We start from the raw sequence: 23,472 nt of genomic DNA, 5'->3' as shown, positions 1-23,472 counted from the left end.
AATTGGATACAAAATTGGTTTGGCAGTGGGAGACAGAGGGTGGTGGTTAGAAGGTTTTTTCCAGATTAGAGGACAGTGACCAGTGATTTAGTTATAAATGATTTGGATGAGAATTTAGGGAGCATGGTTAGTAAGTTTGCAGATGGCACCGAAATTAGTAGTATAGTCGACAGTGAAGAAGATTATCTAAGGTTACAAAGGCATCTTGATCAATTGGGCCAGTGGGTTTGAGGAATCGCAGATGAAGTTTAATTTGGAAAAATGCAAAGTATTTTATTATTAAAACAATTATTAAAACAAACAAGGGCAGGAATTATACAATTAATGATAGGTCCTGGATAGTGTTGTCAAACAGAAAGACCAAGGGGTTCAGATACATAGTTATTTGAAAGTTGCACAACAGGTTAGACAGGGTGTTTAAGCACGCTTGCGTTCATTGCTCAGACTATCACGTGTAGGAGTTGGGGCGTCATGTTGAGTTTGTACAGGATGTTGGTGAGGCCACTTTTGGAGTACTGTGTACAGTTCTGGTCACCCTGCTTATGGGAAGGATGTTATTAAATTGGAGAGAGTTCAGAAAAGATTCACCAGGACGTTGCTGGGACTGGAGGATTTCAGTTATAAGGATAGGCTGGGAGTGTAGGAGGTTGAGGGGCCCTTTATTCACTAATGGGATGAGGGCGTCGCTGGCTAGGCAGCATTTATTGCCCATCCCTAATTTCCCAGAGGACAGTTCATAGTCAACCACATTGCTGTGGGTCTGGAGTCACATGTAGGCCAGACCCGGTAAGGAAGGCAGTTTCCCTCCCTGAAGGTGACCTTAACAGAAGTTTATAAAATCGAGGGGCATGGATAAGGTAAATAGCAAAGGTCTTTTCCCGACGGTGGGTGAGTTCATAACTAGGGAGCATGTTTTTAAGATGAGAGGAGAAAGATTTAAATGGGACATGAGGGCCAGTGAGCTGCCATAGGAAGTGGTAGGTGCAAGTGCAGTTACAACAGTTAAAAGTCATAAATAGGAAAGGTTTAGAGGGATATGGGCGAAACGCAGACAAGTGGGACTAATTTAGTTTGGGAAACTTGGTCGGCATGGACAAGTTAGTCCAAAGCATCTGTTTCTGCGTTGTAAGATTCTATTAGGATTTTCTTTCTCCTATATTTCCTGGGATGTGGGCACTGCTGACATGGCTGATATTTGTTGCTTATTCATAATTACCTTTGAAGTAATTGGCTTCCTTAGCAATTCAAGAGAACAGATGGGAGTGAACCATATTCTGTGGACCCGGAGTCGTATTAAGAACTGTAGATTTCCTTCCTTACAAAACGTTAGTGTACCGGGTGGGGTTTTTACAATTGATATTTTCATTGTCAGGGCTAATTTAATATTACAAATGTATTAAATGAGTTTAAATTTCACCAGCTCACATGGTGGGGTTTGAGCCCATGTCCATAAGGAACAAGTGCAGAATTAGGCCATTTGGCCCATCGAGTCTGTTGTGCTATTTGAAAATGGCTGATGAAAAGTGCACCCAGGTAGGGGCTTGAACGCTGGACACTCAGATTAAAAGTCTGATGCTGTACCAACTGAGCTACCCAGGCTGCCCAGAGCATTGATCTGGTTTTCTTGTTTTTAAATTAATGCTTTGTCAGTCTTGGTTGTAAGGTGAAACTAGTATCAATTTGACTTCCTGGTCTTTGAATTTGTAGTGGGGCATTGTTCTGTGATCGAAAGGATCTGCGACCTTGCCTCGTAGTTTAAGAAAGAACCGACTGCTGTTGGGGTACTACTGTGCATATGGCTTTAGTAAACTGTTTTAACAGCTTAGGCCTCTGTTTGCACAGTAAATAATGAAACATTGTTAGCAGTTAAGTGAAGTTTCTGGTTTTGAAGAGTTAAAGTACTGTATTTATTGATGCTCAGGCTCTCACAAACAAGTGGATTATGGACTCTTCTCTCTTGTTCCACTCTCCACTTTATGGGTCTGAAAAGAGGAAAATCACTGAGAATTGTGGAGCATCTGTGCTCCGTACACTATTATCACCAACACCATCCAGTCACTAACCATTTTAACTACCCCCCCTCCCACTCCCTGGGTGACCTGTCCATCCTGGGCCTCCTCCAGTGCCACATTGACGCCACACATAAACTGGAGGAGCAGCACCTCGTATTCCACCTCAGGAGCCTACAGCCCAATGGCCTGAACGTAGAATTCACCAGTTTTAAAATCTGCCCCCCCACCGCCACCCCGGCCTCATCCCACTTCCAACCCTCCCTCTCATCTTCGCTTCCTTGACCTGATACAACTTGTCCATCTTCTTCCCTGCCTATCTGCTCCACCCTTCCCACTGACCAATCCCCCAAACATCAACTTTCCTGCTGCTCTGACGCTGCCTGACTTGCTGTGTTCATCCAGCTCCACGCTCTGTTGACTCTGAGAATCCACATCGGTCTGGTCCCTTGTTCCCCCGACTGAACAACGTTGACTGACTTGAACACACCTTACTGGCTCCATCTCAGTCTCCCTAGGACTGACATGAAGTTTTGTCAAGAGAAAAAGCTTTGATTGGAAGAGGCATTTTAAAAATAAAAACAGAAATGAAAAAGGGTCTAGGCCCGAAACGTCAGCCTTCCTGCTCCTCTGATGCTGCTTGGCCTGCTGTGTTCATCCAGCTCTACACCTTGTTATCTCAGATTCTCCAGCATCTGCAGTTCCTACTATCTGCTGTCAGTATATTAGTGTGTGTGTGCATACATGTGCTGGGGATGGGGGAGTGGATAAAAAAGAGGAGGTGTAGGACTAAGATGTGATTGGGAATGGATCTTTTGTTTCAACTCCACTTTATTGCCCACTCCTATCAAATAATCTAGTTGAACTAAGGAGTTACTATTTGAGAGATTGTCAGGTTTCTTTGGAAGTATGAGGAAAATCAGTCACCTGATTGTCATTTCGCGAAGACTGATTATTAATTCTAGTTTTGGAGTAGGTGATGGTGATCATGAATTTAAATGATCACGGAGTGAGGAGGGATTAGAAAACAATTAAATGCAGTGCTTTTGAGGGGATACATCACTTCTGCTTCTCTAGCTGGTAATGAGGTGCTAAATGAGACTATTTAAGAAGCTGAGATAGTAGGAACTGCAGATGCTGGTGAATCCGAGACAACAAGGTGCAGGGCTGGATGAACACAGCAGGCCAAGCAGCATCATAGGAGCAGAGAGGCTGACGTTTCGGGCCTAGACCTTTCTTGTTGTCTCTATTTAAGAAGCTGATAGCTGCTACTGCGAATCCCTCAGGCCAAGCTTCTCTTTGTTTTTGTTTCATTTGCTTTTAAACAGTCATGTTCCAGCTTTGTGAAGTCATTGGACTTTTAGAACTTTGGTATGTTAATTAGGCCCTCATCTGCCTTTACTGGAGTTTCATGTGTGGCCTGATTGCCACACTTTAAAATTCGAAGAGGAAGACACAGAATCTGTTTATCTGATATTGATACTTGTAATCATTCCTTGTGTCACAAGGAGGGACTTTATATGTGGAGGTTCTGCTGTTGTTTAAAATCAAGGCCAATAATTCTAAAGACTTGCAGGTTTGAATTTACCACTTTTCAAATACATGCCAGCTTCTGTTACTCTGGACAAGGTAAAACAGCCAGATGTAGGTCTGTTCTGAGGAAGGATCATTCGAACTGAAATGTTGATTCTGATTTCTGTCCACATATGCTGTCAGACCTGCTGAGTTTATCCAGCAATTTGTGTTTTTGTCTCTGATTTACAGCATCTGCAGTTGTTATGGTTTTTATTGGATATGAGTCTACATCAAGTCTCTTGCATGGTTGACTCTCATTGCCTTTACCTAATGGGCTCAGCAGGGGTGAAAGTATTTTACAGACATTCTGTCCTAAAGTAACATGCCATTTGTCTATGAACAGATAAGCATACACTTGTTTGTTTTACTTCATGATATAATCTCACCTTTCCTTAATTCCTTTCTCATGCCCCTGGACAGCTGGTGAATACGTATGTGATGACCAGTAGAGATCCTCCAGTCAACACTTCAGCGTGCCGTCTGCTGTTGGATATCATGCCTGGATTGGAAACTGCTGTTGTCTTTCAGGAGAAGGTAGGACGAAGGATGCAGATCAGAGTTAGGGTGTTTATTGATCTGTATCCTAGTTTATAAAGTATAAAAGCCAAAAACCAGCCTTATTGTACTCAAGTGATGAAAGGCACTGCACTTAGCTTTACCATATACTGGATTAATTAAAGTACTCGCACTCATAACTTGAAGTACTTATGAGCATCTTAACCTCTAAAAGGATTTTCATTCATTTTAATTTTTTTTTAAAAGCTGTAAAATTCAGACATCAATGTTTTGATTTGTAAACCGTTCAATTAGGTTGGTTGTGATAAGTTTTTTTCATTCCCCTGCCAAAATGTTCTACTGTACGTGATAAATCCGAACTCCTCATACTGTCTCAGTTGTGAGATATTAAGCTCCATACATCATACAAGAAATAGGAGCAGAATGGAACCTACGAACCTGCTCCACCATTCAGTGTGATCACAGTTGATCACCTACCTTAATTCCATTGTCCCACCCTATCCCCAAATCACTACATTTGAGAAAATTGAGTCAAATATGATTTTTCCATTTCATTTAATTGTAGTGTCAGTGATGTCCACTCATAAGTTGAATTTATTTGTTGAGTGAGATTGCAGAGACTGTTGTAATGTTCTCTATTTTTTTCTTTAGGAGGGAATTGTTGAAAACCTGTTCAAATGGGCAAAGGAAAGTGACCAGCCACTGAGAACCTATGCCACTGGTCTCCTTGCTGGGGCTATGGAAAACCAGGACATTGCAGCCAACTACCGGGAAGAAAACTCTCAAATGGTAAGGAATGTGATACTGCTGCTTTAAGGTTCAGGAAACCCAAAGTTTGTATTTCACAATTCCATCAAACAAAGTTGCCAATGGATTTGCAATATATTAAATCCTCACTTCGCTAAATGATTCACTTAAAGTTGTGATTGTATTCCTGAAATCACAACTTCAACTGAAGCACCGCGAGATGAAAGATTGGTTGCCATAGGAACCAAATGTTAATGGGAAATGATGTTAAAACTATAAAGTTCTGTAAACCTTATCAAAAAAAACACAAATGGTAAAATATTATAGCCTCTAAATTGAAATATTTTACATTAGCGAACTATTTTAGCAGCTATGCTGCTTCCCAAATCACTTGCTCCGTAATCCTCCTGATTACTACAGACCCAAACCCCTCCACGGCCCACCCTGAGATTTGAACACTTCCCCAAACCACTTTCTTACCACTTCTTTTACTGGATCACATTTTAGTTCAAGATTCCACATTCAGATTCAGATTTGATCCAAAGCTGCCAATGTTTTTTAAATGCTCCTGCTTGCCATCTCCCTCCCCTGAACCTTTTCTGAGAGAGAAGACTTGGGAGAAGAGCAGCAAGGAATAAGCAGCTTTGGAAACCACAGATTGTAAAAGCCCTTTCATTGAACCATTGGATTCTCATTTCTATGACATCAGAGGTTCGGCTTCAGAATGATGCTGGGTCTTGAGCAGGAATGGAAACCCGTGAGAGGGAGGTGCTGAGAGACTGAATTGGAAAGGGATGGGGAGCAGGAAACAAACCCATTAGGGGTGGTGGTGGCGGCGGTTGTTGAGGGGGGTACCGTAATTTGGAGTCAAGTAGCTGGACAGATGCAAAAAAACAGCGTTTAAAACAAATTTTGCAACACTGCAGAACATTAGAGACCCCATTAGCTTGCTGATGTTAAAGTAAAGCAAGGTTACTCAGGCAACTTTAAAAGAGGATAAGGTTTTGACTGGTTATCTCAATCTGCAAGGTGAATATAATTAGGAATGAGGACAGGAGGGAGATTTGGTTCCATTGTTTGTCTTCAGACTTGCCCTTTTGAATATTAATGGGACGTTATTAGATTAAGTGGAAGTGCAGGACATTTATCAACAGTACAAAACAATTTCCTGCTGTTCAGTACTCTAATGTGTGCTATCTTGTTTTCATATATCCAAGGTGCTTCATTTTTTATTGTCATGGATCCCCTTGGGTCAAACATCATTCCTCACTTAAAAGAAAGTACTCACCTACAGTCTACTCCCTGCTCTTCAGGAAAACGAAGGATACAAGGAGATGGCTTTAGTCAGTGTAAAGTTCCTTCCTTCCTATCCATCCTTTCCATAGTTGGTGACCTCCATTGGAAAGACCTCCCTTGTTTAAACAACAATTCACTTTGTAGCCTGGAATGGAAACTCCATGTCCTACATTTGCTGTGTGAACATACATAAAAGTTATTTTGTGACTAGGTTGCTCCGATACCTTTGAGGACATGTAGGAGCAAGTGTCAGCTATTCATCCTCCATTCAGTTAAATCGTGACTGATAGTCTATTCACTGCCATTTTCCCATGCTATCCTTGTATCTCAATGTAATTAATTTCTAGAAATATTTCAATTTTGGTCTTGAAAGTATTTGAGGGCTGAGCTTCCACTGCTCTTGGTCAGAGAATTCCAAAGATCTGCTGCCTTCTGAGTGAAAAGCCACCTCCTTATCTCAGTCCTAAGTGGCCTGCCTATTATTCTTCGTATGTCTTTCTTGGTTCTAGACCCTGGCCCAGCCAGGCATCGTTCATGCATCTGCCCTGTCTAGACGTTTAAGAATTTTATAAGTTTCAATGAAATCACCTCTTAGTCTTCTAACCTCAAGTACATAGGCCCAGTCTCCTCCATCTCTCATTGGACTATCCTGCCATCCCAGGAATGAATCTGGTCAACCTCTGTTGCACTCCCTTTTTGACAAATATATCCTTCCTGAGATAAGAAGACAATAAACTGTACAAAATTCTTCAGTTATTCTTTCAGCTATCTCACCAAAGTTCTATACAATTGAAGCAAGGCACCTTTATTCCGGTACTTGCATCCTGTTGTGATAAAGACCAACATACCATTTGCTTTCCAGAGTTCTGAGGAAGGGTCACCAGACCTGAAACATTAACTCTGATTTTTTTTTCTTCACAGATGCTGCCAGACCTGCTGAGCTTTTCCAGCAACTTCTGTTCTTATACCATTTGCTTTCCTTATTGCTTGCTGCCCTAGTAAACTAGCTTGCTTTTATGGTGCATGCAGTGGTAGTAACCCTACCTCAGAGCCAGGAGGCCTAGGTTCAAGTCCTACCTGTTCCAGTGGTGTGAGTCTGAATAGGTTGATTTAGAAAATAGTTTTTTCAGTGACTTATGATCAAGGACATGGAAGTATTTGACTGATTGGGAAGTGTTTTTTTTGAATAAACACTGCCTTCATTCTTTCTACAGAGCACTTGAGGTAAGAAAATGAGAGCACTGCAGGAGCCTGAGGATGAAGGTATTGGAGAACTTAAGTAAAACACCTTTTCTTAGACCCCTGTGGTTGCTCTCAGGAGAAGTCAACTATTCAAACTCCCAATGCAAGTTCTTTTCATTGTTACATGATATTTACCCACAATATAAAAATTGGTTTTAAAAATGAAGCCAGTTATTCTCGTGGTTGTTTATACTGTGGATGCTCCTAAATAAGATTGGGATCCTTCTTTCTGTTATGCACAGCATTAATGATTTACTTCTGATTTGCTTGAAGGTGCCAGTAATGTTGCAACGCTTACGAGATTTGCAGCTTCAGGACTTGGAGAACAACCAGAAGATGAAATGGCAAAGCCCGCGGAAGCCACACTTCACTTCACTTCTTCCAATGGATGAGGAGGCAGTGGACATGGACTACGGTGACACGTCGAAAATTGAGGATGGTGAGGACTGTACTGACGATGTGTCCTTCCAGATAACTTCTTCACATAAAACCAGCAGCAGGATGAACTCCACTGTCAAGAGCACAGAAAGCGAGGATGGTGTAAAGGGGAAAGATGGACGAAGGACTGAGAGGGAGGATGTAAGGAAAGCAACCAAACAAAGACTCAACTTTGCCAGCTTGGACCCTGAACGAATATGCAACGAGCAGTCAAACAGCTGGTCAGAAATGTCATCTTGGGTGATTGGCAATAATTATAATCTTTTCCCTTTGACCTCTGCCATCGAGCAAAGGTTAATTCTTCAATACTTAACACCCTTAGGGGAGTATCAGGAGGTGAGCAATGAGGCTGAATTTTTTCTTCCCAGTTGTTCTTGGTTGGGGTTTGGGTGTTTCACACATGACTGCCATTTATTTTCAGTTCCTAATTATCCTTGAAGGTTGGTCCAGATTGGGCCTAAGCAAGCCAATCAATTGCATCATTCAATAGCTAGTTAAAAGTCAATGGTGTTTGCCTGGGATTGGAGTAATCTCTAGAACGTTAACAATTCAAGTGGAGTTTTACAACTATCTGACTGCTTAATGGTCACTTTTGCTGTTATTAGTATCTTTTTTAAATTAAACTAGATATTTTAGAAAACAAGCTTAATTTATATTCTCAAAATTACATATTGTGACTTGAACTTGTTCTCTGGATGATTAGTGCAGGCCTCTTGATTGTCAGTCTAGTAACAGAAGCATTTTGCTTCAATGCCAGGATTTGGGTTTCATTAATGACTCTTTGTGTGACAGGATTAATAATATAGAGTATCCACTGACAGCAGTTATTTGAGTGAATGTTTTGAATGTTTAGATTTAGAACAAACTTCCCTCCTCTCAAAAACATGCTCCCCTCCAATCCTAGAAGTGCATCTCCCACTACCCAGTGCGAAATCTCATTTCACACTGCAATCATCTAATCTGGTTTATCAGTTTGGAATCGTTTCCTTGCGTTACAATGGTGACTACGTAATTCATTAACTATTCAGTACTTGAAGTGTCCTGAGCCTGTGAAAGGCACTATATAAGTGCAGGTTCTTCCCTTTAGTTCTGTGCAGTTAATCTATGCTCATTAGACCTGGACTCGGATTCACAAATTTATCCATGCGGGACTCTTGAAGCCAGCAATCTTTAATCCCATCAGTCCATGCTAGATTTCAGCAGAAAACAGACCACCAGCTCACTCAACCACACGGCTGAAGTCCTGATGGAGATAGGAGCAGAAGTAGGCATTTGGCTCCTCAAATCTGCTCTACCAATCAATAACTCACCGCTGGCCTACCTTTACCGTTTTCCTCTACAGTCCCCACATAGAAACATAGAATCCCCACAGTGCGGAAACAGGCCATTCAACCCAACAAGTCCACACTAACACCCCCTACCCTGATGCAGTTGCTTATTGTAGGGCGGTGTTTTATTTGGACGAGTGTGTGAAATAACATAATGCAAAACAAAGAATTGTAACAAACTTAACTTTAATATTTGTTTTCCTGTCTTCACGTATGCTGTCAGACTTGCTGAGTTTCTCTGTGCTTTGTTTTTTAATGAAAAAGTGTTCCATAAGTGGAGCTGTATTCTTTCAAGGAAACTGAACCTAACAGTTGTAAAAATGAATTCTGCTCTTTGGTTGGAGAACATTGTGAAGCTGTGTTTTCAGATTTGAATCAAAAGCAATCAGCTGAAATTAACTAGTTTGCTTGTCTCTTGTGTGCAACTGTGACACAGGCAAGATGTACAGTCTGTGATATAAAAAATGGTGCAATACTAGGATATGTACTTGGCTTGCAGCATTCACTCTTCTCAATATTAACACAAATAAGAATACTGCAGTTTTTCTAATTAATAATTAAAGTACAGATTCTTTAGTTATCCATTGTGAATATAATTGATGTCTGGGAATTTGAGGAAAATGAAGAAGGTGGTGTTCTCCTAATGGGCATTCAATGAATGAAAGTGAGCCAAAAAGCCCAAAGTTATATGGTTCATGCGCTGTTAGCTGATCTTAGCCATGGCTGAGAATAGGGTTACTGAAGTTAACCTCAATATTCTTGAGCTAGAAAATGGAAGATCAGCCAGGGATCCTTGGTCATTATCCAGTATTTTGTGCTGTGTGAAAGTACGTCTCGCTGCTAGGGATTACAGGGCCAAGAGTTAATGTTGATGGCTTCACTAGCTTGAATATGCTGAACCATGGCAAAACATTGGGGTCTGGAATGAGGTCCCTGGTGAAATGCTGATGTCCTGCCAGTGGATTTCACTGGTACATCAGGGAGCCAAGTATCATTTTTTGATCCCCTAGTTTGTGCCCAAAATTGGCGGTGACAGCTAGCAATCCAGATCTTCGGTTTTTGGTTGAAATCTTGCTCAGTTTATGTCAGTCATAGTCAGTCGTGTGGAGCAGTTTCATTATTCTGACCACATACTGGTCTGCAATCCAGTTAGAGAAACAGAGTCACAGACTGGCCTTTTAATAATGAGTTGTTTCTGATTTATGGCAGTTGCTAGCTGTGTTCATGCAGCTTGGTGCTCGAGAACTGCTGATGTACTACATTGACCTGAAGCAGACTAATGATGTCCAGCTGACTTTTGAAGCTCTTAAGGTATGACAACATTTGATTAAGCTTGGGCTGATGGGGCGTTCCAATTCACACAATACTGCTGTGCAGTATTGGTTGTAAAAGCAGTCTTGTGTAGTTTTCCAAAGATTTGATAAGTAATTGAGTTGTGTGATGCAAAACTGAGTCACAGAAGCTAGGAATCTAGGTTTATTGTTACTTCCAATGATTGGTATGTCTGATTGCAGAAGATAAATGGCTATTTGAATGATTTATTAGAGAGACACTAGCTAGGTCCCACCTTTAGTTAATATCTTCAGGAAGAATGGGGAGAAAATCAAGGAATGGGCCATAGAATGCCTACAGTGTGGAAGCAGGCCATTCGGCCCATTGAGTCCACACTTGCTCTCCAAAGAGCATCCCACCCAGACCTACCCACTATGCTGTACCTGTAAACCTGCGTTTCCCATCCCTGAACACCATGGGCAATTTAGCATGGCCAATCCACCTAACCTGCACATCTTTGAACTGTGGGAGGAAACCAGAACACCCAGAGAAAACCCATGCAGACACGGGGAGAATGTGCAAACTCCATACAGTCACCCGAGGCTGGAATCAAACCCAGGTCCTTGGCACTGTGAGGCAGAGCTTGCTACTGTACTGCCAGCTAATCTTGTATTGATTAATTTGCTTGGCTGACCACTGATTCAGTTCATTTATCGCATGAGCTTGACTCTGTCCTACAAGTAGGCCACTTGACCCCCAGAATCTGCTTTGCTATTCAATGAAATCAAGGCTGAGCTTCTGACAGCCTCAACTCCACATTCCCACCTACCCCATGATATCCTTCACCACCTTGCTTACCCAGGTTCTATTTTAGCCTTAAAACTATTCAAAGGCTGTTTATACTGCATTTTAAAGAAGGAAATTCCAAAATCTCCTGAAATATCCATGTGCAATTTCCACAAGATAAAGTATATTAGAGTGGTGAACTCTGGTCAGTTTTCCAGTTCCTTGCCCAGAAGTCCTTATACTGATTTTAAAATTTAGAAGTGCCACTGCTTGAGTGCCAGCCAACCCTCAGAGCAGACTAGAAATTGACTCGGACCCTCCACTGTTAAGTGGGATCATGATTGAGCATCTATCTTGGCCCATTTATTTCTCTCAGCTTCTGTTTCTGTGCACTGAGGGTGCCTTATGTTCCATTCTACCCCGAGTTAACCGATCCCAGCTTGGCTAATCGTACTGTTAAGGTCAGTTAGCCTAAGAGTTCCAGGCAAAATGTGGGAAGAGGAAATCCAGTGTTTTCGATTTTGATTTATTTCTTGTGATCTTTGCTGAAATATGCTAGAGCATACATCAGACTGCCACAATATCTGTATCATTTATACATGGTCTTGAATGAATTCCTTGCCTATAGCATGAACTAGTGCCTTCAAGGAGGAAAACCTGGAGGTAATGGGAATGAGGTGATATAGAGGGGAACTGTTGTATTAATTTATTGTAATTTTTCCTCAAAGTACAATCTAGTTTGGGAAGGAGTGATATAGTGAATGTTTCGTTATTGACCATCTTTGTAGCATGGGTCGTTATGTTGGCTTCATGGGAACATGCCATGCAACGCCATAACACTTGTGTATTGAGCTAGCCATTCAACCCTGTTGTTTGCAATCTGCTTGTTTAACAGCTATTTTCCTCCTCTGCAGTACTTGGCCTCTCTGTTGTTACACAAAAAATTTGCAGCTGAGTTTGTGGCTCACGAAGGAGTTCAGAAACTGTTGGAGATTCCCAGGCCCTCCATGGCTGCCACAGGAGTGTCCCTGTGTTTGTATTATTTGGCTTACAACCAGGATGCGATGGAACGGGTGAGTCTAGCACTGTGCTGGGAATGCCTTCATTGTTATTGGAAGATGAATTTCTTTTGCAGTACTTGATGTGATGCGCAGAATTTAAAAATGTTTGAATAATCTTGTTTTTAGTGGGCTGATTAGCTGCTTCACCTGTATGTTTTCTCTTCTTGCCTAAGGATTCAGTCTCTAAGATAATGGTCTCTAATAGAGAAGATACTATAAATTAGTAGCTGTGTTGTTCTTGCCCATTGTTGACAGACTTGCTTTCAACATGTATGCCCTAACATTTGCAGATCCCACCCTAGGCGTCTGCATCCGTGTTGTCATTCGAATTCCCTAAAACCTACCTCTGACCAGGCTTTTTGTCAACTGTCCTAATGAACCCTTGCGTCAGATTTCTCTCACTCAAAACATTGCAATGGAATGCCTTTAAGACATCCTCTTGTTTTAAAAATGCTGTATAAATGTAAGTTATATAATTGAAACTCAGTTGGTAACACTATTGCCTTGAATTGCAAGAGCTGGATACAAATTTAGCTCCGAGGACTTAATCACAAAATTTATGCAGAGAATCCAGTATGCAGGCACTGCACTGTCGAGGTCTTGTCTTTCAGATGAGTCATTAAACTGATGCCCTGTCAGGTAGATGTGAAAGATCTCATGGTATTATTCAAGGAAGAGTAGTCATTGTCTTCCTGGTATCCAGGTCAATGTTTATCCCCCAACCAACACCTGGAAAAAGGTTATCTGGTTGCTGTTTGTGTGCTCTTAGCTGCTGTGTTTCCTGCAATGCAAGATTAAATCAATTTAAAATTGCTACATTAGTTGCAACATGCTTTGGGACATGCTAAGACTGTGTAAGATGTTATGTAAAGGCCAGTCCTTCCTTTCTTTCTCTAAGTTATTGCAAGCATTTATTTCTGATCCAATGTGTTGATCGTTGTTCTTTTCTCTCCAGCTGTGCTTGTTACCACAGTACGTACTGTCCGATGTTGTCAGCTACACCCTGTGGCTATTGGAATGCTCCCATGAGTCGGGCCGCTGTCATGCCACTTTGTTTTTCTCCATCTCTTTCGCTTTTCGCTCCATTCTGGAACTTTTTGATTTACAAGATGGTCTCCGACGAGTAGTAAACCTGGTACTGTTGACTTTTTTTGGCTGATTTTTAATTCGTCCTGTAAGCTGATTTTGAGTTTGTACAGCAACATTTTTTTGATATCTGTGGAGCTGAGACAAATGCACTGAGGAAAATAGCGCACAAATAGCCACATAAATGGGACAGTGAGCCACGGAAATAAACTGCTGTCCTAGTTTGCCGGGAAGGGAGCAAATAGGTCTCAGGAGAGGTGACATTTTGGACATGCAAACCATTTTTTGAAAAAAAATGTAAAGTAAGTCTATAAAAATGGCTGCTCTGAGTAATCAGTGCTCACTTAAATCTGTAATCAAATCGATTTGCTCTTTGTGCCGACAAGTTAACATTCTTATGGTGATCTAATTGAGGCGCTTAAAATGTTAAACTGAATTGTTGGGTGAGTGCAGGGAAATTATCTGGTGGAAAAAGTCGAGGACACATCTTCATGTCATCCAGCTGGAATTTGTGAACTGCTTTTTCACATACAGTAGCAGTAGTCTGAAACACTTTCTCCCAAGAGGCTATGGATTCTGCAGAAGTTGATGCTTTTAAGTTGATTTTTTTAGTTGGGTATGAGTATTGGGAGATGTGGAGTTTAGGTGCACAAATGACATTGAAATATAGATCAACCATTATCAAATTAAAGGGCCAAGCTAAAGGCTAGGCAGACTTCACCTGTTCCATGATTACATTTAACCATATACAGATTGTCCTGAATTTAACTTTTTGTTTTGTGTGATCCTTGTAGATCAGCACACTGGAAATCTTAAACCTGGAAGATCAGGGTGCATTGCTGAGTGACGATGAGATATTTGCCAGTCGCCAGACTGCCAAGCACACATGTATGGCTCTACGTAGGTACTTCGAGTCACATTTGGGAATTAAAGTGGAGCAAGTGAAAAGATCGTTGCAACGAACAGAAGGTGGTGCTATTATTCACCCTCACCCACCATGCAAGGTGTGTACAGAGAAATGATGCTTCTATATATAGAGCTGTCAATGTTTTCAGGATGGGTGAAGAGTTTGGCACCAAACCCCACAACAGGCTTATGGTGGATTGCTCTGAAAGCTTCATGAATTAACTGTTGCCTTCTTTGACATTCCAACGAGACCTATAATAGATACTTAAATTCAGTTGTCATTCATCAAAATCATCCTACTTAGCATTTGTGATTCATTTTGAAATAATGATCCTTGTTCTTACAGTCACTTGGGAAAACAAAAATCCATTCTTCCTGTGGCACAGTCTAATTTGTAAACACTCATCGTCTGCTGCCAACTGAAGATTATTGGTGGTCCATGGAACCAGAATGGAAATAGAATTAATGCAGATCCACCCATGCAGAAGCAATACCTTCGAGCCACACATGATAGCCTGTCCCTTTGTGGATCGTTTGTTCATTGAAGAGGAGTTTTCATGTAACTGGAGTATCTTCCAAAGTGCAAGCTATTTATGTTGCTTATAGAGTCAGAGTCTTATGGCATGGAAACAGACCCTTCGGTCCAACTTGTCAACCAAGTTTCCCAAACTAAACTAGTCCCACTTATCTGCATGAAGCTGTCTATTGAAACAATCTTTGAACCCAAGTTAATCAAATTGTCAGTTGGAAACATGGCCTCTATATACAAAATACCTTCAAATTGAAGAGATGCAGGAATACTAAATCAGAAAATAATCATAAGGCAAAGTATAGGTCTGTTAGTATTGTAAAAGCAGGAGGAATGAGATGAGTTCCACAAATTATGAAAAGAATCAGTTTTAATACAAACTGTATAAAGATTGAATTGATAAATTCTAGTTACAGCTAGCAGGAAGAAGGTAAAGATTGGCCTAGGAAGAGGGATGTTCAAGTCAAAAGAGCACTGATCCAATATAATGCAATGCAGCCTTTTGCCATGAACCTATCAAGAGGCAAAATTAATCACAGATCAAAAAGAAGTCTGGAATGCTCAGTCAGATTTTAATTTAAAAACAAAATTAGCCCATTTCAAAAAATTAACCAGTTCCAACATGAGAACCGTACATTATTAACGATAAAATTGCAAAATAGTTGTGGCAAAAAAAAACAAAAGTTAGGCATTAAAGATGAAGTCAGATATTGGGGCAATAACTTCATGAGTGAGATCTCCATTTTCTGGGTGGCATGGTGGCTCAGTCGTTAGCACTGCTGCCTCACAGCGTCAGGGACCCAAGTTCAATTCCAATCTCGGGCAACTCTCTATGTGGAGTTTGCACATTCTCCCTATGTCTGTGTGGGTTTCCTCTGGGTGCTCTGGTTTCCTCCCACAGTCCAAAGGTGTGCAGGCTAGGTGGATTGGCTGTGCTAAATTGCCCATAGTGTTCAGGGATGTGTAGGTTAGGTGCATTAGCCACAAGAAATGCAGGGTTACATGGATACGGTAGGGGGTGGATCTGGGTGGGATGCTCTTCAGAGGGTCGGTGTGGACTTGTTGGGCCAAATGGCCTGTTTCCACACTGTGGGGATTCTATGATTGTATGAAATGGGGTAACTTACTCTACAGCAGGAAGCTGTGGCTCTGCATCATATTTAAAAAGAGGACATATTTCTCCAGAAAGAATTTTTTTTGTTTGTTTCTTCATAGGATGCAGACCTTACTGGCAAGGCTGGCATTTGTTGCCTATTTCTAATTGCTAAGAGAGCAGTGAAGAGTCAGCCACATTTCTGTGGCCCTAGGGTCTCTCACATTCCAAACTAGTTGACGGCAGATTTATTTCCCTAAAGGGCATTGGTGAGGCAGATGGATTTTTATAATAGTGGCTTATGGTTGTCATCACTGAGATTAGATTTCAGTTCCAGGTTTTATTAATTGTGGAATTTGAACCAGTGACCCCAGAGCATTTGATTAGGTTGCAGTTAATTGAAATGAATGTGAGACCGGTTTAAAATATCTTTACCAAAACCTGTCCTGCACCTGATATTTGCTAAAGGATATTTCTGAATTAATCGCAAGTAGGAAGGTCAGGTGACAATAGAATTGTTATTTTTTTCTAAGGACCTTTAACCACATATGGTTTCCATATGCTCTGCAAGAGAGAAAGTAATCCACACCTACTTTTCCAGAACTTTTTAAGGAGCATGTAGTGCTCATACAGACTAATTGTGGGCAGTGTTGAACACTGCTTATGCTGTTTTCATGTTATTTTATAAAGTCTTTTAATACGTGTGCTCAGTGAATAGAAGGATAGCTGAATTACGCTGTAGGACCCTAATTCTCAAATACTATTGTGTATTCATCTGAAATCAACAGAAGTGTTAACTATGTTTAACATAATTGGATTCATGCATCTACAGAATCCTGCAGCATAGTTTGAAACCTCTCCTCCCTTTTCCATCTCTAGACCTGGGGTTACCAATGATTCAAAAATGCCAAATATGCTAGGCTGTATGCAAGCTGCTATTTATGCGGCTGTATGCAAGTTGAGCATGTTAATATGTGATTGGCATACATGCATGCTGACTGGGAACCCCAGAACTTGTGCCTCAAGAATCAACGTGTGCTCCAGCTTTCACAGACAGCAACTTTCTCATCAGACATGGGGTTACATCCGAAAATGGGCTTGTTGCGCATGTGTCCTGTGTCCAAAAGTTAAGTATATAATTCATACACAACAGAAACAAACGTAACTCACTTTGGAAAAAGTTTTCTGCTTCTGTTTTATCAGGAAGATCTCAAATGATTGCAGCACTGGGTACAGCTTAGACATTTGAGTCCTATTGTCCAAGCCTTTCCTAAAAAATGTATTAAGTTAAATGGAGGGTGTGTATGTTAGTTTCAAAAGTTTTGTTTCACAAAGATTCATGACTTCATTCTCTGTTCCAAAGTAATTTTGTATATTCCCATAAACATAAAAATTCTGACCTGTCTCTATCTCTGAGCCAGGAGACCTCAGTTCAAGTCCCACCTGTTCCAGAGATGTGTGATAATATCTCTGAAAAGGTTAATTGGAAAATATCTATAAAATTGTAACGGGACTAGAGAGGGTAAATGCAAGAGGGATGGTCCTGATGACTGCAGAGTCCAGAATCCAGGGTCACTGTTTTAGGATATGGGGCAAGGACTTTTAGGACTCGGATCAGAAGAAATTTCTTCACCCAGAAAATGGTAACCCTGTGGAATTCTCTGCAGCAGAAAGCAAATGAGGCCAAAACTTTGAATTGTGAGGATGTAGTGACGTGATGGTAATGTCACTGGACTAGTAAACTAGAACCCCTTGTGAATATTCTGGGGACATGAGTTCAAATCCCGCCGTGGCAGATGGCGAAATTTGAATTTAATAAAAATCCAACCCAGTGGCGACCATGTAAACGCTGTCAATTCTTGTAAAAACCCATCTGATTCACTAATCTCCAAGGAGATCTGCCACCTTTGTCTGATCTGCCTATATGTTACTCAGGATTCATAGCAATGTGGTTGACTTTTAATTGCCCTCTGGGCCATTAGAATGGGCAATAAGTACTATTCTAGCCAGTGACACCCACATCCACCGAACAAACATAAAATGTTTTCGAGATGCAGTTTGATGTAGTTCTTGGGGCTAAAGGGATCAAGGGGTATGGGGGATAACGTGGGAACAGGGTACTGAGTTGTATGATCAGCCGTTGTCCTAATGAAGGTCATAGCGAGCTCAAAGGATTCAATGCTCCTACTCCTATGTTTCATACAGAAAACATGGTTGTGTTTCAGCACAAGATCCAGTTTGCATTCAATCTAATGTAGCAAGTCACTGCAAATTCCGCCCCCACCCTGAACATGAATGTGGGATGTATGTAAATTTGCATAAGTGCTCAAATTGGTGGTGGCACTGAATCGTGAGGAGGAGGATATAAAAGGGTTGTTCAGACATTGGCAATCTTGAAAAGTGTGAGGTGATGCATTTTAGGTGGACTAAAATAGGCAAGGGAGTACACATTGAATAGTAGGGCCCGAGGAAGTATAGAGGGTCAGAGGGACCTTGATGTGATGTCTGTTGTTTCTTGAAGATAGATAGTTAAGAAGCAACTTTCTTTCTAATTTTATTTTCTTCAGCGCGGACCTCCGAGGTCAGTGCACAGCAGTGACTTCCAAAACTGGAAGCTAGTGTGGTGATCCACGTCGCACAGACTGCAGTACATGGAATATCGGAGCGGCTGCACGTGCACAACGTGCGGGTAATGTTAAGAAGGAAATGGGATACTTGCCTTTATTAGTCAAGGTACTGAATACAAGAGCAAGGAGGTTATGATGAAGCTGTATATAATGTACGTTAGGCCACAGCTGAATTACCGTATGCAGTTGTAGTCACCACAGTAAAGGAACAATGTGATAGCGCTAGAGAGGGTGCAGAAAAGATTCACCAGGATTTTGCCTGGGCTGGACTGATTCAGCTTTGAAGAGAAACTAGATAGGCTGGTATAGTTTTCCTTAGAACAGGGAAAGTGGTGTTTCAGGTACCTGATTGAGGGGTTAAGACAGTCTAGATAGGGACAAATTAGTGGTGGGCTGAATGAGTCACAGTTTTAAGATAAGGAGCAGGAGGTTAAGAGTGGATTTGAGTGAACCGCAGAGGGTTTAGGCTATCTGGAACTCACTGCCTGAAAGAATCAGAGGTGGGAATTCTTGAGACTTCTACGAACTATTCAGATGAACACTTGAAACGCATTAGCATACGGTCCAAGTGCTGGAAAATGGCATTAAATAGATAAATGTTCAGTGAGCAGTGCAGATGTGATGGGCCAAAGGGCATCTTTCTGCACTGTAAAAACTCTGACTCGAAGGTATACTGCATGTGAGGAATATCTTTTTCAAATATCTGTTTTAGAAATGTGAAAAGGATCTGTATGTTCAGTTAAAAGCCTTTTTATCCTCAGGGAATCTCTCTCTCAATCAAATGGTGATCTATCAGAAAAACATCTGTTGAAGTACTTCACCAGATTCTGCACATTGAATGTGGCTCTCCTGCAGTGATAGATTGGGGCCTAGGTGTTGACGTGGCTGCTGTGGAAGTACTGGAACTAATTACGTTGTTTCGAATCTGTCTTTTTTTTTAGGCCTGTTCCTATACCCATGAGCAGGTAATGGAGATGATGGAGTTTCTGATTGAATATGGCCCAGCAAGACTATTCTGGGAGCCAGCTGAGGTCTTTCACAAGCTCTCTTGTGTACAACTTCTGTTACAGCTCATATCCATTGCTTGTGATTGGAGGACTTACTATGGCAGGTAGACTTTGATTCATATTTCTAACATTCAGCTGAAGGGTCACTGCAAAATTTGACTGTGAAGATGTTATTCTCAAGTTTACCACTTTTGTTAAATTGCCATTTATCAGCTCAACAGTGGAGGTGGGGCAAGTTAATTCATTTCATTGTTGTGGGCTTTGAATAAGCCTAGCTGTTTAAGTCATTCATTCGGCATTTTCTGAAAACTGAATCTTCATTTTGTCTATTCTCTGCTTCCTTGGTCTTTCTCTGCTTCCAGCTTTGTGCAGGGCCCTGAAAGATGTATAAACTGGCTTCAAGAATGGAAGCAATCATCTTCGGCCTTCAGTATGAGCGTTACCCAAACCATTATTTTTCCTCTGTTATTGTTCAGGAAAATACATGCATCCATATATTTAAACTTAAGCAAACACATTTGCTTAAAATAGCCATTCTAGTTTGGCCACCATTGTGTTTGGGATAGCAGAGCTATTGTTTCTCAGGTTAGGCATTTTTGAAATGTAACATTCTTGGTATTTTCATTACTTGAATCTGCAGACAGCCTTTGCCCACGATTATGTTTTGAGAAATAAGATAAATAGTGATAGATTAGGTAACAACTTGGGTATTAAAGACCATTAGATTGCAGGAAATAGGGCCAGATTGAAGATGAGATAAAGTGCTATGGTTTGAATAATGGTTAGCTCATTTCAGCACATTTTGTTTAAAGAAGCAGAATAAAAATAGAGTATACCTTGCTTTCTTTTAATGTTTTCTGGTGATCTAATAGAAGACACCAAAATTGGCATGGCATCTTGTACTTGTGCAGTGTGTTTAATACAGAAAGCTTTACAGAGCTACAATCAAAAAGTGATTGCCAAGTTAAAATGGGGATATTTGGAGGACTGATCAAAGTCTTGGGTGTTCAGAGGGAAACGCAGAGGTTGGAGAGTAGACAATTGAGCCAAAGAAACGTAATGAACTTGATAAACAGTTTAAATGCCATTTGACACAGTAAAACAAGGAGCCTTGGAAAGAAGAGCTATCAGGTGTGGCTTTAGGGATTGACGTGGAAGTGCTGGTATTGTTCTGGGTTGGATAACGTCAAAAATCACATGACACCAGATTATAGGCCATTACTTGCCCTGTCTGAATGTAAAACATCCTAAGATACTATTTTAGTGCCATTAGGTTTCCTGGATAACTTATTCAACTGGATCAGGAAATGCTGAAGTGCCAGTACTCTCTTTCCCGAGAAAAGAAGGTTGAGAAGTGATATGATCGAGGTCTTCAGAGTTATTAACAGGACAAATGTAGATATGAAACTTCCATTTGTAGGGCAATCCAAAACCAGGGCCTATAAGGGAAATGTAGAAATCCCATAAGGAATTCAGGAGCTTTACTTTGGTTAGTGTGTGGAGTGTTGAGGTGACTGGCATAGATACATTGGAGAGAAACAAGATAGATACATGAAGAAATGAATAGAGGAATATGCTGTTAGGATGCTATAAAGTAAAGTAGTAGGCGCCTTGTGTGCTGTTCATATAAACAGTGGCGTAATTCTGCAGAGCTTAATGTCCTGTTTCTCTGTTATAAATTGTGTTTCCAAAAGGAAAGACATTTAATGTCTAGCCTTTAAGGGAATTCTATAGATGATTTTTTTTTCCCCATTAATTTTATTGCTTGGCTGCATTACCAAGATCAGAAATGTTTTTGTACAGGTTCACAGTGCGTCCTATAAGTATGAAGCCTAAGTATGGCATACCCTAATTTTCTAATCTCTCCTTCCTTCAGAAATGACACTGTGCGTTGTGCTCTCGATGTGCTGGCAGTCCTCACAGTAGTTTCCAAAACTCAGCTTTTGCTGGCAGAACCTGTAGATGTGATGGATGAAGGGTCCTCAACTGTGACTGCGGTGGGTGAGTGTATTTTTCATGGTCACAATTTTCCAAGCCTTAACTTCCAGAATCAACAGTTTCCATCATAAGTAATATGAGACTGGTCATGCTAGTGAGATCTAGATGCAAAATGAAACCAGACATCTCTGATTCAATTTTAACCCCACTGCGAAGCCTCTTCTAAGGATGCCGAGCCTGAAGAAGTTACTCTCCTCCCTCCAGACAAACCTCAGGGGATCTCTCTCCCACTGCAACTCTCTCGTAATCTCTTCGGCCTTGAAACTGCTCAACCATGTCCTGAAACAAACCAGGTACTACAGCCACATCACCTTCCTTAGCACCTGCCTCCCCACCTACACTCACCTTTACTGGCCCCATCCCCGCCTCTTTGACCTGTTTGTTTCCTCTCCACCTATCCTCTCCTCTATCCATCTTCTATCCGCCTCCCACTCTCTCCCTATTTATTTCAGAATCCCCTTCCCCTCACCCTTTTCTGATGAAGGGTCTAGGCCCGAAACGTCAGCCTTTCTGCTCCTGTGATGCTGCTTGGCCTGCTGTGTTCATCCAGCCCTGCACTTTGTTGTCCAAACTCGATTGTGTCCTGCTTGAAATGAGCTCTGTTTGTTCAGTTTATAATGACAGTGGGTTTACATTGTAAGCTTATTCTATTTAGTTCCTCTAATATTCGTGCCAAAGTGCACAACCTCATATTTCACATCTTAGATTCCACCTGCCAGCTTTTTGCCCACACACTTTACCGGTCAATATCCTCTGCATACTCTATCTTTGGGTTATCTGCAAGCTTAGTAATGGTACATTCACTTTCCTCATCTCGGTCATTAATATATATTGTAAATAATTGTGGCCTCAGCACTGATCCCTGTGGCACACCACAAGTTACAGGTTGCCAGCCTGAAAATGTTCCACTTTATTCCAGCTCTGTCCTTTAGTTAGCCAGTCTTCTATCTATATAAGTATACTATCTCCCAATGTGATGAGCGCTTGTTAAGCATCCTATTTTGCTTATCAAACACGTTTCAAATATATTTCTTCCGATTGATTACCTTTTACCTATCCTGCTTATTTCCTCCTCCGAGAATTCTAATAAATTTGTCAGACATGATTATCCCTTGAGGAAGCCATCCAAACTCTGCTTCATTATGTTATGAATTTCTAAATGCATCCTTTATAGTAGACTTTAAAATGACACAGATGGATGTTCAACTGTCTGGCTTATTGTTAACTGTTTAACTGTCTCCTTCCTTTTTGAATAAGAATGTAACATTGGCATTTTTCCAATCCTTGGGAATTTATGGATTTAAAGAACCTAAATTCTTGGAAAATTACATTCAGAACATCACTCTTTTCTTAGCTACTTCCTTTAATATCCTTGACCGCATTCCAACTGAGTATGAGAGAAAGCTTGCTAAAAGTATAAAAACAGTATTTAAAAAAGATAAAAGAAACTAAAGTGAGCATTAGTCCTGCAGAGGATCAAACTGGGGAATTAGTAGTGGAAAACAAGGGAATGAGAGAAGCCTTGATCTGGTGTTTTGTGCCTTTCTTCGCTGTAGAAGACCCCGAAAAGCATGTCCCAAGACTGCTTGAAAATTAAGATGTAAAAGGAAGGGGAGGAATTTCAATCTGTCATTGGGGAAATATTAGAACTAAAAGTAGACAAGTTCCCTGCACCTGGTGGCTTTCATCCTAGGTTCTTAGAAGTGGCTGCAGAGGTAGTAGCTGCAATGGTTGTATTCTTCCAAAATTCCCTAATTTTTGGAAAGATCCCAGACTGAAGAATCACCATCATGACATCTCTTATTCAGGAAAAGAAGGTGACAAAGCAGGAAACTATAGGCTAGTTAACCGTTCTTGAGCTGTAAAGTTAGAGGTTACAAGTCTGTTAAGCTGTATCCTACATTAAAGGTAACACAGTGTGGAGCTGGAGGAACATCGCAGGCCAGGCGGCATCAG

General features: G+C 41.0%; 1 protein-coding gene across 1 annotated transcript in view; it reads left to right on the top strand.

Moving 5' to 3' along the window:
* The window catches only part of LOC109929430 (DDB1- and CUL4-associated factor 1), an 82,747-nt gene that overhangs the window by 29,868 nt on the left and 29,407 nt on the right, over positions 1-23,472 (top strand). The window contains exons 5-13 of the mRNA XM_048606523.1: positions 4,005-4,118; positions 4,752-4,889; positions 7,659-8,159; positions 10,361-10,462; positions 12,124-12,282; positions 13,226-13,405; positions 14,151-14,360; positions 19,453-19,622; positions 21,395-21,519. Of these exons, the coding sequence (XP_048462480.1) occupies positions 4,005-4,118; positions 4,752-4,889; positions 7,659-8,159; positions 10,361-10,462; positions 12,124-12,282; positions 13,226-13,405; positions 14,151-14,360; positions 19,453-19,622; positions 21,395-21,519 (1,699 nt within the window). The remainder of the gene's footprint in view (positions 1-4,004; positions 4,119-4,751; positions 4,890-7,658; positions 8,160-10,360; positions 10,463-12,123; positions 12,283-13,225; positions 13,406-14,150; positions 14,361-19,452; positions 19,623-21,394; positions 21,520-23,472) is intronic.

This window comes from Rhincodon typus, chromosome 16, assembly GCF_021869965.1.
Source record: "Rhincodon typus isolate 14 chromosome 16, sRhiTyp1.1, whole genome shotgun sequence".
Classification (NCBI taxonomy): domain Eukaryota; kingdom Metazoa; phylum Chordata; class Chondrichthyes; order Orectolobiformes; family Rhincodontidae; genus Rhincodon; species Rhincodon typus.
This window is presented reverse-complemented; position numbering and strand designations above follow the sequence as displayed.